This window comes from Gekko japonicus, unplaced genomic scaffold (assembly GCF_001447785.1).
Source record: "Gekko japonicus isolate JY-2015 unplaced genomic scaffold, Gekko_japonicus_V1.1 scaffold359, whole genome shotgun sequence".
NCBI classification, from domain to species: Eukaryota; Metazoa; Chordata; class Lepidosauria; order Squamata; family Gekkonidae; genus Gekko; species Gekko japonicus.
Genome location: NW_015166431.1, coordinates 583,624 through 599,511, shown reverse-complemented (window position 1 = coordinate 599,511; position 15,888 = coordinate 583,624). Strand labels below are relative to the sequence as shown.

The 15,888-nt window shown below is 44.6% G+C and overlaps 1 protein-coding gene across 1 annotated transcript in view; it reads left to right on the top strand.

The window, feature by feature from the left end:
- TTC7A (tetratricopeptide repeat domain 7A) overlaps positions 1 to 15,888 on the top strand; it is a 224,768-nt gene that overhangs the window by 31,101 nt on the left and 177,779 nt on the right. Inside the window, exons 5-7 of the mRNA XM_015411853.1 lie at positions 239 to 360; positions 7,550 to 7,628; positions 14,356 to 14,516. Of these exons, the coding sequence (XP_015267339.1) occupies positions 239 to 360; positions 7,550 to 7,628; positions 14,356 to 14,516 (362 nt within the window). The remainder of the gene's footprint in view (positions 1 to 238; positions 361 to 7,549; positions 7,629 to 14,355; positions 14,517 to 15,888) is intronic.

The window sequence follows — 15,888 nt, the reverse complement described above, 5'->3', positions numbered from 1 at the left end:
ATAAATGCTGGCATCTTCCCTGACTAACTTCTGTGAAGGAGGTAAAAAGTGGGCCAGGCAACGAAATAAAATGGACAGTTCAGCCCAATTTTCCATTTCTTTCTTGTTTTCTTCCATTTCTCAAGTATGAGGCATTTCCTTTGTCCTTTTCGTGAGAAAAACAAGATACAATTCTAACCAAATTGCTGTTACTATTCATCTGTAACAATAATGCCTCATTTTCTCCTCCACCTACTAGAGCTTCAGCAACACACATTCGAGAGGCATCAAAGGTGGTCATGCATCATCTTTGGACTTTGAACTTCCTTACTTCTTGGAAGCGGCCCTGCAGAGCTCCTATGTGGCTCACTTAAAAAGGGGGTAGGTGGATACAACTTGTTGAACATTCCAAATGACCTAATGTGGGGTTACATAACAGGCTTGCAAGACTGACATAGGGGTCTGCTGCGTGAAAGCAAGTAGTAGACAAACTAGGTTCAAGGATCTTTGAACTATCGTGACATCACACATATAAAACTGCCAGTTTGCTTATTGATCCTTGGGGGGGGGGAGTCACTAAATTCCCTTTTGTGGTTTGTTTTATATGACTAGGAGGAAGTTTTGCTTTTGTTCTGTGCAATCAAGTTGAAAGTAGTGAGGTTTTTTACAGAATCTTGTAGCATTGTTTGTGTCCATTTATATGTATGTTCGCAACGCAGGAGTGCATAAGAAGAAGGCATGGATAGAGATACTGTCTTGGCTCAGGTGGGGTGTCACCTGACACTGCCACCACTCTGGATTTAGGTTCCCTTGAGAAGGGCCAGAGCACCCTCCCAAGACCTTCAGACCTCCTTTTAGGCCGAATAACAGGCGTGAGGACCAGGCAGAGTAAAACAAGGAAAAGGTTTATTTTATAGGAGGTCAAACAACAAGGTGCAGAATAATAGCAGTAAGTGGGTGAAAAGAAAAGAAATCAAATGCCCTAACGCGTCTAAATATACTGTCCCTAGCTCACTATCTCAAGTGGCCTTACACGACTCACCCCTCCCTCAGGATGAGGGTTTTTCCCCTGCAGCAGCCTTTCTTCTGGCTCTGCCCTCTGGAAGAAAGAACAACTCTTCCTGATTCACTCATGAATAAATACAGAGCTCCTAAAGCAGATTTCTTGTGAGACTTTCTGACAGAAAAAAAGATCAGGCAATTAAATCTTTTGTCATGACTTACTTTAGAGTTATAACATATTTCGTTTTCAACTAGGAGGAAGTTATGCTTTTGTACTGTGCAATCCGGTTAAAGTAGTGAGGTTTTTTACACAGTCTTGTAGCATTGTTTGTGTCCATTTATATGTATGTTTGCAACGCAGGAGTGCATAAGAAGGCATGGATAGAGATACAAAGAAAAGTAGGGAACCAGGAAGAGCAGCAGAAAACATCTGGAGATTGACAGACCTGCATAGCCACAGTGTTCGATTATAAGTAGGGTTGCCAGCTGCCTGGAGACAGAGAAATCTTCCTTTCATAAAGGCTTAATGGGATATTATTTACCAGGTGATATTACCATGAGATGGTGCCCATTTCCACACATTAAGCCTCTGTTAAAGGGCCAGGACCTTTTTCCTCCAGGCCAACTGGCAACCCGATTTGTAAGCGGTCTGTTCCTTTCATGAAAACTTTCTTAAGAGTAGGCAATATCAGAAACTCGTCAGTTTGGCCTGTTCTGCTTGGTACGTGCACCACCGCAAAGATCTGATAAATAATGTAAGGGCAAGAAAAAGGCAACAGAAAGTGTCTGGTGCTGAGACGGCCAACCGCTGGGGTTCTCAGCAGACTTACTTAATGACAATGCTCTTTATAAAGTTCTCCAGCAACAGTAATGCGGTCATGCTTAATTATTATTAACATACTTAGAGGCCCATTGGTTACTTTTAGTCTTCATCCATTTCTTCGGGACAGTTGCTCACAGGCACCGTCATTAACTATTAACCATGATGTGATTTGCTACCAAGGGAATTTCTGCCTATACAGGTGTTTTCTTTCAGGTGATGTTTCAGGGGCATGGCAGACATCCTGCAGGCATGTCCGTAATGCTAACATGTAGCAGTGCAAACTTCCTATAACGCGGGAGAGGGACTGGGAAAGGGACTGAGCTCCATTCCCAACCTGCACTCCCTTCTTCCAAACCACTTTGTCTCCACATTTTCCTTCTCCTAACAGGGATTACTTCAAGTCTCAGGGTCTCAAAAGCAGTTGGGAGAAGGTAGCTTGATTTTACGGTCAATCAAAACTTTTACCATCTCCAGCCCTGACCTGGATAGCCCAGGTGAGCCTGATCTCATCAGATCTCAGAAGCTGAGCAGGGTCGACTCTGGCAAGTTCTTGGATGGGAGACCTCCTTGGAATACCAGCAGTCGGGAGGCGGGGGCAGGCTTCATTCAGCCACCCCTCTGAATTTCCTCCAGGTCACCAGTAGGAGTCAGTCACCAGAGGTTGCCATGTCTTCCAGGTGCACACACACTCACACACATGTGCACACACATGCACATATTTTAAAAAACAAAAAAATATGTGTAACGTCTCCCACACATCTGCCCCTGCACCACTTTAAGGTCACAATTGCAACCCAATGTTATAGGAACTCTGTGGGAAGTGCATTCCAATACGTGGTTCCACGGTCACGTCCAAGTTTGTTCTAGGATAAACCTTCATTCAAGTTCATGACAAAGTATTTCTTCACCCAAAGAGTGATTAACACATGGAATTCAGTGCCACAGGAGGTGGTGGCAGCTACAAGCATGGGCGGCTTCAAGAGGGAATTAGATAAGCACAAGTGGAGCCCCGCAAGAAACTTGCGGGATGGTTATCCTATTCCTCACACCTTTGCTTCCTCCTGTCTCCGTCTACCTCTCTCACTCTCTTTCTCCCTCCCTCCCTCCCTCCCTTCCTCTCTCTATCTCTCTCTCTCTCTCCCCCCATGTATGGTTTGGAGGGTGAAGTCTATGACATTATACTGATCTGTAGTTCCTCCCCTCCTCAAATCCCACCCTCCCCAGGCTCCACCCCTCAAATGTCCAGGAATTTCCCAACCTGGAGTTGGCAACACAATTTCCTTCCCACCCAACAGCCAACCTACATTTATCTGCCTCTCTGTCTTCAGCTTTCCGTCTCCACATTCCGCCCCCACAGCCTCTGCCTAGAAAAATTACAGTCTTTCTCCACAATGGGGACCAAAGCAGCTTACATTATTCTCTCCTCTTTTTTATCTGCACAACAACCCTGTGAGGTTGGCTAGGCTGAAAGTATGTGACTGGTCCAAAATCACCCAGTCAGCTTCCACCACAAGATGGTGATCTGAACCTGGGTCTCGCAGACCCTAATCTGAAGCTGTAACTGATGCACCGCACCAGCTTTCATAGGGTGGCTGCTGATGAACAGTAGCAAGCAGCTGGGCCTACTTGAGTCATGCAAATCAGGTGGTATCAAGTCACCCAGAGGGTGCTGCCTAGGGATGCCAGCCTCCAGGTGGGACCTGGGGATGCCTGGAATTACTGCTCATCTCCAGACTACAGAGATAACTTCCCATGGAGAAAATGGATGCTTTGGAGGGTGGACTCTGTGGAATTGTACCTCAAGTTTAGCACTTTAATGATCCATTGAGTTTTGTGGTACAGTTAAGCATGTGTTTTACTCTGTCCTAGTGAAATTGGTAGCACTTACAAGTTGTTAACTTTGGTGAGGTTACACCCTGAGTTTTAATAGTGGCAGGGGGAGACAACAGTGAGAGAGGATGGGAAAGGGAGAGAAGGGGTAAGAAGGGGTATGATGAATGCAATTGCACAATTCAGCTTTTTTTAGTTGTGGGTGAGGAGTAAGGAATGAAGTCAAAAAGTTCACGGAATTAGAGGGTTTTGAGAAGGAAGAAAGAGAGGTGGCACCATACTAGTATTCTAGGAAGATTTTTTGCCAAGAGAGAATGGTTGGAGTCAGCAAAGGAGGTGATAGAAGAGTGAAAGTCACAAACTCCCCGTACATTCCCCCCAAGAGCACTGCGATCGGGGAACTTCCATCGCCTGGAGGTTCCAGGCCCCCGGGAAGTGAAGTTGGCCCAAACCAGGGCTAGGGCGTTCTCGGTGGCAGCTCCCACCTGGTGGAATGAGCTCCCGGAGGAGATCTGGGCCCTGCGGGACCTAGTGCAGTTCCGCAGGGCCTGCAAGACGGAGCTCTTCCGCCAGGCCTTTGAGGGAGAGCCGCCGCCGCCACTATTCCACCAATGATATTCCAACCATCTACCCCATATAGTAGGGGTAGATGTCGCCCAATAGAGCTGGGGAAACATTCTTCCTGGCGCTCCCACTGTGAAGAACTTGGCCGCCAGTGTGGGATGTCGTCCATCTTGGATTTTATGTAAATTATCAGAGCACCAAATTTTATGTCAAGATATAGTGTTTTTATTATGCTGTTGTTTGTATGCATATTTTAACTTCGGCATGGCTGTCTGTTAGCCGCCCCGAGCTGAATACTGGATGGGGCGGGATACAAATCCCAAAAATAAATAAATAAATAAATAAACAAACAAACAGAATGGGTTATATTTTTCATATTGCTTATAGAGGACATAGATTTCCTCAGCTTCTTCAAAGTCTCCCCCTTTGAAAAAGGCAATCAAAACCATCCTCTTCAGTTTCATGACACAGTTGGCCCATCTGCAACATAACTAACTTTTCAGTATAATGTGTAGCTGGATCCTATGCAGGGCTATTTTTGGGCAGGAACGCACAGGAACGGAGTTCTGACTGGCTCTCGAGTTGGCATAATAAGCCACATTAGCATAATAAGCCACACCCAACAGCAGAAACTCATTAGGATTTGGTTACATTAGGGGTGTGTGGCATAACATGCAAAGGATTTCCTGCTACAAAAAAAGCCCTGGGTTTTGACAACAAACAAGGTAAACAGAATAAGAAGCAAAAGGTGGGTGTGGCTGGATGACCACACTTCTGGTAACATGGGGGTGCGGCCTAATGTGCTAATGAGCTGTGCTGTCAGGGGTGTGGCCTAATAGGCTAATGAGTTTCTGCTGTTGGGTGTGGCCTATTATGCTAATGAGTTCCTGCTGGGCTTTTTCTACAAAAAAGAGCTCTGATCCTATATATGCATATTCAGAAGATCCCATTGTATTCAACTGTGGGCATGGGGTGAAGCCCTAGTCTTCTTAATTCTTGTAAGAAATGTCACCTCGGGACCCTGAATGAGAAGAAACACAACACTGTTCCCAGTTATACCAATGTAAATTTTTTCTTCTAGTTTTGTTTGGTTTTCGTTACTAAAGACAGTGTATAAGAAATAGGGTGACTTGAACTTTTTACTTTATCTGCCACAAGAGGGCAGAAGTAGAACTCTTAATAAACTATATACCTAAAATTGTTAAATGGGGAATAGTTTTCTTCATCATGATCATCAGTATATGAAAGGAACTTTTTCTATTTAGAACTCTTTTGCATCTCAAGAGAACCCAAGCATCATTTCTCTGAGCCCCGTGCAAGTTTGTTTCACGTTCTCCATCAACCATAAATGATACCATTTCTCTGTGGCAACCCATAGCGGTGGAAACTGTCTTCCAGAAGTGGTGTGGAAAGCTCCATCCCTTCTGGCTTTTCATAAGTGGTGCAAAACATTTTTTTTCCATGTGGCATTTGGGTAACCTGCAGCAGTTCTCTTTTGTCAATAGTAGCTCTTAGGCCTGTGTTGACATGTATTGAATTGTCTTACCTTTCATATCCATTTTTATTGATTGTCTGTTGAATATGTTATGGATTTTGTAAACCGCTTTGGGGAAAGCAATATAATAAATTTTAAAATAAGTAAAATTGATAGATACAATCTTGTGAGCCATGACAGGAAAATTATGTGTTAAAATGATATAAATAGGCAATATCATGGCTTTTAGCCAGGATCCTCTGGGATGTGGTAAAATGTGTCCTTCCCACTCACATGGTTGGTTCTGTGTATTAACAGTGGAATGTAAAAGTCTTAAAGCTGATGTACTGCTAACATAGAGGAATTTGTTACAAACCATGATGTAATTTCCAGGTCACGCGCAAAAATGCTGTGGGATTACATATTTTAATTCTGGCTAGGGTTGGATTTGGATGTATACTAAAAAGAGGCCTGCAACACCACAAACACTTTTTAACATATATATGATTGTAGCATACAACTTAATCCAATGTTTTAGGAAGGGGAACAAGATTGGGGGGGGGGGAACTCTCAGCAAGGTTCCAAGGCCTGTGTTTTAAACATTTTCTAGGTTAAACTTCCAAAAAGCAGTGTTGCTATGACAGTATTTGTCAGAGTTACTTTTTTGTACCTTGTGATAACCAGTTAGGGTTGCCAACCCCCCCGGTTTGCCAGGGGTCCCCCGTTTGGGGGGGTTCTACGCGCCCCCAACACCCACAGCCACCCCTCTCCCTTCTCTCTTGAGAGAGAGGGGTGGCTGCCTTTAAGTGCGTGGAACCCGTGTTTCCTCCCAAGCCTGATCTCTGCTTGAGATCAGGCTTGCAGGGAAATGCCAGCTTCGTGCACTTAAAAGGGAAATGCGGCTTTTTGCTCTTAAAGGGGAAACGCTGGCTCCTGCACTTAACAGGGAAATGCCGGCTCCTTTAAGTGCAGGGAACTGGCGTTTCTGGAGATCCGGCGCACGGGGGGGGGGGGGGGGGGACGTCCCCAACGTGATGTCATCACGTCGGGGATGCCCCACCCCCTCGAGGAACGCCCCCAAAGTCCCCTGCTGGGGGTGGAAGATGGACTTGGCAACCCTATAACCAGTGTTACTGTTCCCCCAACAATGCTATATATGGTCTAAATCCTGTCTACCTTAAATGAGTGTTTCTGTGGTATATATGGTAGATGTTTAAGATTAGGTAGTTAAAGAAGTAGTTGTGGACCTGATTTAAATGTGATGTTAGCAAGGCACATGCACACATCCAGCCCACCAGTCTCGGGTTTGAGATGAACCTCAGTTGCTGCTAGCAAGCCAGAAGGATCTTCCTCACTTCCTCTCTCATTTGGCATGGCTGCTCACATCTCTTACACCATACATACATGTGGCAAGTAGATGCCATTGGCCATAGATCCCTGGCATCTGTACAGTGTGTTTACTTGAAATGAAAGAGATGTGTGAAGCTGCTTCAGATATGTCTGTGCCATTTGTTTTTGGTATAATATGCAAAGGCACTTAGAGACGATGCAATCATTTGATGAAGCAAAGTCTATGTAAAAATAGGATCATTGGAAACCTTCCAAATGTCCCCTGTGTTCATCAGAGATCTTCTCATAGGGCACCGTCTGGAACAAAGCTCCTGAGAATCTGTCTTTCAAAGGTCTCATTGACTTGCTTCACTGTCATTAGCCCAACTTGAGCGCATCATTATCATTCACCCAATTTGATTATAATTAGTATTTTATATGTCAGAGATTTTCTTTTTCCTTCCTTCCTTCCTGCCTCCCTTCCTTATTCAGAGTTCCCCATCAAATCAATCTTGCCTTTACGTATCTTGCCTTTCCCTTTCCCTTAGCAACATCGTGAAGGGAATGAGAGACCTCCGAGATTTATTAAGGACCACGGAAACAAAAGCTACTCAGAGCTTCAGAATGGTAAGGCTGATCGGGAAATGTCATGGCCATTCTTTTGGGAGATGGTAAGAAAACAATTGTATCTGGGTATTATTAATTTTTTTTGCACAGATATATCCTTTTTTAAAAAAAAAATCCTTGCCATGGATTGTGAGTGTGGCCTCAAATCTGATTTGAGCAGAAAAAAATAAATCTGTTTTGTAGTTCTGAATTAGATTACTGATTAACAGGGAATCAAATAGAATTTGATGCAGGCGAATGCCAGATGTACAGGGTTTTTTCCATATGAGAATAGTTTTCAAACTGAGAGATGAAATATATTTATTACTGGCTCCTCTTAGCCTCATGTAAAACTTGCTTTCTTTGGGTTTAAGATTGTCTTGCTGTGATAGATATATAGATCTATGTGTAGGTTGTGATTCTGTAGAGCCACAGAATAATAAATGATAATAAATGTTGGGATGAGATAGACTATGAAAGGAGTGGGAGAGGTTGTAAACCATTTTTCAAGAGCGCTTCTTCCTCCTCCTGGATATATTTTGTATCAGACCCAAACCTCATCTGAAATGGATCCAGTTTGGCTTAGAGATTCCATACCCCACTTCCCCTCTTTTTCCCCAAACCCTTTCTGATAAGGTTTGTACAGCCAGAACAAATGGTATAAATCAGTAAAAACGTGAGAATAAATTATGAAAAGCACGTATCAAGAATTCACCTTTTCTTGATGAAGAATTTTGTATAGAATGAGAAGTCCCCAGTTCAGTCCCTGGTACCTCCAGCCAAGCAGCAAGTGCTAAGGAAGACCTATCTCTGCCGGTGACCCTTGCTGCCAGTCAGGTAGGCAACACTGAGCAAGATGGGCCAGAGTCTGCTTTGCTCCACCTGCTTTGCTCCATCCCCAGCTTCAGTAATGCATGTGTGGTGGGAATATGGAAAAGCGGGCGGAGCAGTAGACTTGAGGAGAGGTAAGGTGCAAGAGGTGAACAGTGCTGGATGGTTCTTTTACTCTTAAAAGAAGCCTCACTCTACCCACTTTATATGTGAACAGGGTAGACGCCATTGGCACATCTAGTTTGGCCCTAGTGAATTAAACTGGAAAAAATGCTGGTCCCACTTCCCACCTCCACATGATCTCCAGCTCATCTGCATGGTGCCTAAGCACAGAGAATGTGTCTGCATATACACTCCCTCTGCATATATACTCATGAACACTACTTTCCAAATGTTGTCAATCACAGGGATGGAGTGTATGTATGGGCACTTCCTCTGTGCATAGGGACTGCACTGACGAGCTGGCAGTCATGGGGAAGTGAGACGGGGCCAGCAGGTTGATGCTTGTTTTTCCTCTCTCTGCATTCAGTCAGTTTGTAGAGGGAGGGGTCATGTATATAGGGCTAATACTAACTGATACACCGGTAATCTGACTTAGTAGCCCTATTCACATGTTACAGTGAGTGCACATACATCTTGCATGTACATGCACACATCTGTTTGTAAGAAAGAGCCAATACGTGTTTACTTTACAGATGCAACTACCTATCAGTATCTGAATAAATGTGGAGTTTAAATCACACATTCATCTGTTTCTATGTTGAATGTAGCTAAGGAATTACTCAGTGCATGCATATGGCCAGGGACCAGCCTACCTAAGGGACCGCCTTACCCCACATGTTCCCCAAGGGCACTACGGTCAGGGAGCCGGAACCTATTGGAGGTACCGGGCCCCCGGTCCATCAAATTAACCATGACCAAAAATATGGCATTTTCGGTGGCGGCTCCTATCTGGTGGAACGAGCTCCCAGAGGAGATCAGGGCTCTGCGGGACCTGGGACAGTTCCGCAGAGCCTGCAAGACGGAGCTCTTCCGCCAGGCTTTCGAATAGGAGCCGCCACCACCACTAGACCACCAATGCGTCAGTATACCATCGACGCCCGGGAGGACATCTGGATACGGGCATGGATTGCCAAAGCCCTAAATACTTTCTTTGCATTATGGGCAAGATTGGGACGTTTAGAGGACCGCCATCTTGGTTTTAGCTAGTCTTGGTTTTAGCTAGTCTTGGTTTTAGCCAGTTTTGTTTTAGTTAGGTTATAAGTTATGATGTAATTTTAATATTTTGTATTGTCTTACTGTTTTATTGGGTTATTAATTATATGTTGTTAGCCGCCCTGAGCCTCCAGGGTAGGGCGGGGTATAAATATAAATAATAAATAAATAATAAATAATGTACACTGTACATAAATAGCTTTGTGTGTTCTTTTTCTAGGGAGTCAATCTTTGTCTCCCCCCTCTCTCTCAAAGAGTGATCTTATCAAAGTATATGCTCTCTTCATTATGTATGTCACTGCTTTACAATGAATATTTCTTGTTGTCTACCTTGGCTGTGAGTATATTTTTTCATGATATACTTTGGTTCCTGTCCGCCACCCCCCCCCAAGTATTATATTATTTGGAACAGGAAAAACAAGTACTTAGAAAATTGTGGGCATGCCTTGCAAATCTAATAGTCTGTAAACTTATTCTCTTTCAAACTAGCAGTTATTGTCATTTTTATTGTATGAGCTGTAACAATGACATATGATAAAACTAACTGGTAAACAATAAAGCACGCCTCACAGGTTACAAAGTATAATAACATTAAACTGATGCCAGATCTGTTCTGTATTATAAAACTGCTAGAGCACAGACAGAACTGGTTTTAATAAAATTGTCCTGAATCTTAACATCTATTTGGGAAAGGAGTTAGGACACCTTAAAGTCCATCTTAAAGGTGGACTCTATGGCATTGTACCCCACTGAGGTCCCTGTCCTCCCCAGGCTCCACCCCCAAATCTCCAGGTGTTTCCCAGCCTGGAGCAGGCAACCTTACCCCTGTCCTCCACAGGTGACCAGGGAGGACCTGGAAACCCTAATATCAGGAGAGGTGTAAACACTTCTCTCACCTGCTACTTTCTCCCTCCTGGCTCCTCTCGTCCTTTAGCTACTTCCCGTCCACCGAAATTTTGCACTGGAAACCTAGGTCTGGATGGAATCTGTTGAAGGGGAAGGGTTAAGTGCCTTCTGCCTACAGTTTCTCTGTACCAAGATCCATGTCCTCCCAAATGCCCTGAAGCATATTGTTTAGACCAGACAGCTAGACTTGCAAACCCATGCAATATTAGCACGCCAGCACAATAGCACACATCCAGATTATGAATCTCTGGCAGTCCATGAGAGCCCTTGTCTAGTAGAGACTGGGCATATGCAAAGCCCATCTGTTCTCTTTGATAATGTGGGTGCATTGCTTCTTTAACATTCTGCTTAAATGCTAAGTTGGTCAAGTTATACCTTTACTTCTCCAATGCTAGAAATATTATTTCTGCATCTAATATATGCATTTATCAGCTGCTTTTCAACTTAACAAAAAAGCTCCAAAAGCAACTTATAAAAAAGAAAACATTTTAGTTAACATCACCAGTGGGTATAATGGCTGGCTGTGAAATGGTCTGCAAGGCTAGGCATCTGAAAGATGGTAGAGTTCAGGGAGCCACTTGCAGTCTTGTCAAAAGGCTAGTGTAATGGACTGCACTTTAAAATCTTATAACTGTTGTGTAAACAGGTAATGGACTGTGAAGGATTAATTCCTCACAGAGCTAGAGAACCTTGAGTGACATACTGCTCCAAGAAATCTGATTGGTTAGTATCAGTTGAACAGAGAAAGTCTTGAGAGCTGAGTGCTCAGGGGAAGGGAATCTGAATTCAGCCCTGACTGCAAAGAGTCTAGTACTGATGAGTCTGGGTCTAGCCCTTACTGAGAAGGGTGCCTAGCCCTGACTGAGAGCAGTTTAACACAGACAGAGGGCTGGCAGATGGAGTGGGTAGTTAGGTGGAGACTCCCATTCAGGCCAGAAAAGGGAATATATCTTCTAGTTTGGGTACTGGACAGAGTATCCCTTCCTTCTGGAAACCAAAAGAGCCAAATACACTCAAGAAATTATACTGGAGTGTTTGGGAAACACTGAAACAAATGTCTCTCACTTTAAATATTCTAAGTCAGGGGTGTCAAACATTTAGCCTGGGGGCTGGATCAGGCCCCCAGAAGGCTTCTCTCAGGCCCACAGTGGAAATGGCTGTCTCCTGCTTCTTCTTATTTATTTATTTATTATTTAGATTTCTATCCCGCCCTCCCCGCAGGCTCAGGGCGGCTAACAGGGCATAATGCCAGATAAAACAATAAAACAGTATAAAATGTTAAATTACACATAGACAATTAACAAACAGTTAAATAGCATCCTAAAACAATTTTGGTGCTCCTCTATTCGATTCCAGATGTTAAGATTTTTAAAAGCAAGATGGCGTTCTCAGTAGTATAGCTAGACAACTATGGCAGTGCATATCCCACTGCCCTACCGTCCCCTAAAAGACGTCCCGTTCCCTCCAATGATGCCCACATCAAGATGGCAATATGCGGAAATCATAGGGCGTTGGTGGAACAGTGATGGTGGCGGCTCCTATTCAAAAGCCTGGCGGAAGAGCTCCATCTTGCAGGCCCTGCGGAACTGTACTAGGTCCCGCGGAGCCCGGATATCCTCTGGGAGCTCATTCCACCAGATAGGAGCCGCCACCGAAAACGCCCTAGCCCTGGTCATTGCAAGTTTGGTGGTCCTGGGGCCTGGAACATCCAGGACATTTAAATTCCCCGACCAGAGTGCCCTTGGGGGAACATGTGGGGAAAGGCTTGTCTCTGGTCTTCCAGTTCTGCCACTGCTGCGTCATCCTAGTTTGCTTTGCCAGACTCTCTCAATCAATCGGGAGAGATAGATAGGCAAGCGTTTGTTCCCTGCACTGGCTGAGGCTCCTCCCCCTCCCCCTTCCAGGGGGAGGGAGGGAACAAGCCAGAGCTTTCTTCCTGGCCAGGTTGCCTCAGTTGCAGAGGAGAGAAAGGCAACCCTTTCTTCCCTTCCATTGCCTGAGGCTCCTCCCCGAAGGGAGGGAGGGAAGGAGGGAGAGCTTGCTTTGCTTGGCTGCCTCAGTCACATGGGAGAAATACAAAGCACCTTTAAGACCAACAATTTTTTTCCATGGTATGAGCTTTTGTGTGCCTTACCACAGTGTGTGTGTGTTTTGTTGGGCTTGTTATGCTGTGGCTCCTCTGGGTGCAACTGGATTCCCTCCCCCTTTTCACTGTATTCATGCCCTCATGATCCAATCTTGCTCAGCAGGCAAGCAATGTGAATTATTTAGATGAGGAATAACAACAACCCAGTGAGGTGGATTAGGTTGAGAGTGTGTGTCCAGACCAAGTTTACCCAGCACATTTCCTCTGGGGATTTTGAACTTAGACTTCCCAGATAGTAGGCTGATACTGACCACTGAGGAAGACTATAGTTTTGTAGACAAACACATAGCCTTCAGTCTGTGTCATGATGCCTTCTTATGTTCTTGAACAGCACACAAAGCAATTTATGTACAAAAGCTTGTAATGCCCAGCCATTTCATGTTTTCCCCTGGGCCCTAGGCTCAGAACTTTGAGCATGAGATTTCTGTAGTGAATGTCAGTAAATCAAAAGTAGGTTTGCAGCTTACAGATACACACTTGAACAGCATATTCAGGATTGCTACAGCACAGACATTTTGATGCAATAATTCAGAGCAAGAGGTGTCAGCTTTCAGAGACTGTTAAATAAAATATTCCAAGAGTGCTAATGCTTTAAGCATGTTTTTATTTTAAGTAAAAAAAAAAATCTTTGTGTTTGTGTCCTTTAGAAAGATTATATCTCCACTACCTGGCATTACATTGTTATGACACACATGGCCCAGCCAACAAGGTCTCATTTATGTCAGATCTGGCCCTCATAACAAATGAGTTTGACACCCCTGATCTAAGTCACTGTGAAAAGCTTAAGAAACTTTCAATTGCTCAAAACATATGAACTGTAATCTGTGCCTATATTGATTTACCTCAGAAATTTTACCCCTGATTTCACCTGACCTTTCCCCTCTACATTGAATAAAATATTTTGTTATTTTTGAACTTTAAAAAGCCTCAAGTGCCATTTCAATGGTTTAAGTTAAAGGGGGAATCTCGACCTTCCCGTAGGTTCCTGGGCTGAGCCAGCAGCAAAATTTTATACTGTGGCAGGGTGGTACAGCCATAGTTCTTCAGAAAAGCTGAAAATTGATACATAGGGCTGCTCAGTTAGAAAGGGAGAGAAAAATGGAGGGGAAATCTTGCCTCTGAGGGAGGGGAAGTGAGCTAGGTCGTTATAGAGCTAGAGGAGATTACTGTAAACAACAAGAGAAGAATAAATGTAGGGGCTATGCCTCAGTGGTTGAAATTTGCTCTGTATGAAGAAGGTTCCAGGTTTAATCCCCAGCATCTCCATCTAAATGGGTCAGGAAGGAGGTGATGTGAAAAACCTCTATTTGCTATGAACAGAAATATAAAGAGACAGGAGATCCAATCATAAATCTACAAGATCTTGTCTAGTTTTTTCCTCCTTAGTAAGTACTGTCTATACAGCTGGCTGTGCATGGGATGCTTGAACAAGAACCATAGCCAGAGAGAAGCCTCAACGTGCTTCTGTGACAACAGTTAAAGCAGGCATATGTGGGAACTGTGCTCAAATTAAAGAAAGCAACTCTACGCATCTGCAGTGTATCATGTATTGCAGTGACTCATGGTGTCAAATGGAATTCTTAATCATGATGGCAAAAGTGCCTTTCTGGGCTTAGTAAATGTGTTGTCCCCCCCCCTTTTTTTTCTTAGGCAGCTGCCAAACAACTGGCAGAACTTCTCCTCCATTCATTGAGTGAAGATTGTTACTGGAGCCCTTTGTCTGATCCTCTCCCCGAGTTAATGAACAAAGAAGATAACTCTTACATTTGCACTACTCTACGCAGAAGACTGCAGCTACACACTGGAGATAAGTGCGTATGGTCCCTTCTTTTAGCCATTAACTCCCAGAGGCCCCCTCATCTAGCCAAGATATCAATATGTATGCTATCTAACATCAGTTGATTGCATGTCACCATCAAGTCTTCCCGCTTCAGTCACTGATTGAACTGCTAAGATGTCATGGAATCTTCAGAATATTTATTTATTTGATATATTTATATATCACCTTTCTGTCAGTTGTTCACAATTCAAAACAACTATAAGAGTGCATCTACTCATGTATAGACTCCAAACTTGAGATCAGTAAGAAAGGCCCTGCTTCAGGTTCTATTCATGCAGAGACAATTAAGAAATTAATGAAACTCATTACTGAAGGGTAATATTCCCTCCTGCCCTGGCCTGGAAGGCCCAGGTTAGCCCAGTCTAGTCAGATTTTGGAAGCTAAGCAGGGTCATCCCTGGTTAGTACTTGGATGGGAGACTACCAAGGACATCCGGGGTCACTATGCGGAGGCAGGCAATGGCAAACCACCTTGGTTCATCTCTTGTCTTGAAAACCCCGTGGGATTGCCATACATTGACTGCCACTTGACAGCATTTTCCACCACCAATACTACCTCACAAATTCTTGACATCCTAGGCCGCGGTCACATGGGCCAGATAACGTGGGGGGGAGGCGTGGCTATTCGCCCCGGAGCAAAATAAAGCGTGGTAGCCTGATCACACGGTCCCCCGAGTCTCTGTGCTTAGGCTGCTAGCTGCTGATCACATGGTGATGCTGCAGCGTGGCAAAGAAGCAGCGCAGCGTGATCACACAAACAGCGACCGCAAGCCACCGCTTCCGGAGCAGACAGACAATTTCCCCCCAATGTAGTCCTTGCATGCACATGATCACGGAAGCAGATTTGTGGAGCACTGGGTGCATGCGCAGTTCCACGGAGCAGCACTGCTTTCAGTTTCGTGTTTGTGCACATGCACAGGTCGACGTTTGTGCGCATCCGGTGGAGACTTACAAAAAAAATCCAGTTTGCAACAGGATGTGGACGGGCGCCATATGCCACGGGATACTAGCGCTCCCGTGATCAGACGCCCACCCCTGTCCCGCGTTTTCCGGATACTAGTGCACTTTCTGAGGTACTTTTTAACTCCGCATCTTCGGCGGGACGCCATGGGTTGGCCACGGGTGCGCTACGCTTCCCAGATGTTGCGGTGTGATCGCGCCCTGAAAATCCGCCTGACATTCGTGCCTTTCGCGTGGCAAATTCTCTGTGTGACCGGGACCCTAGTATAACTATTAGACAAGTTTCGCCAAGGGGGAAAGCCCTCATACTGGAAACGAAAGGCTGCATGTTATTTGTGACATTTAAGAGCAGAGAGAGGTTAGAGTCTAAAGGGGCTGGGAAGA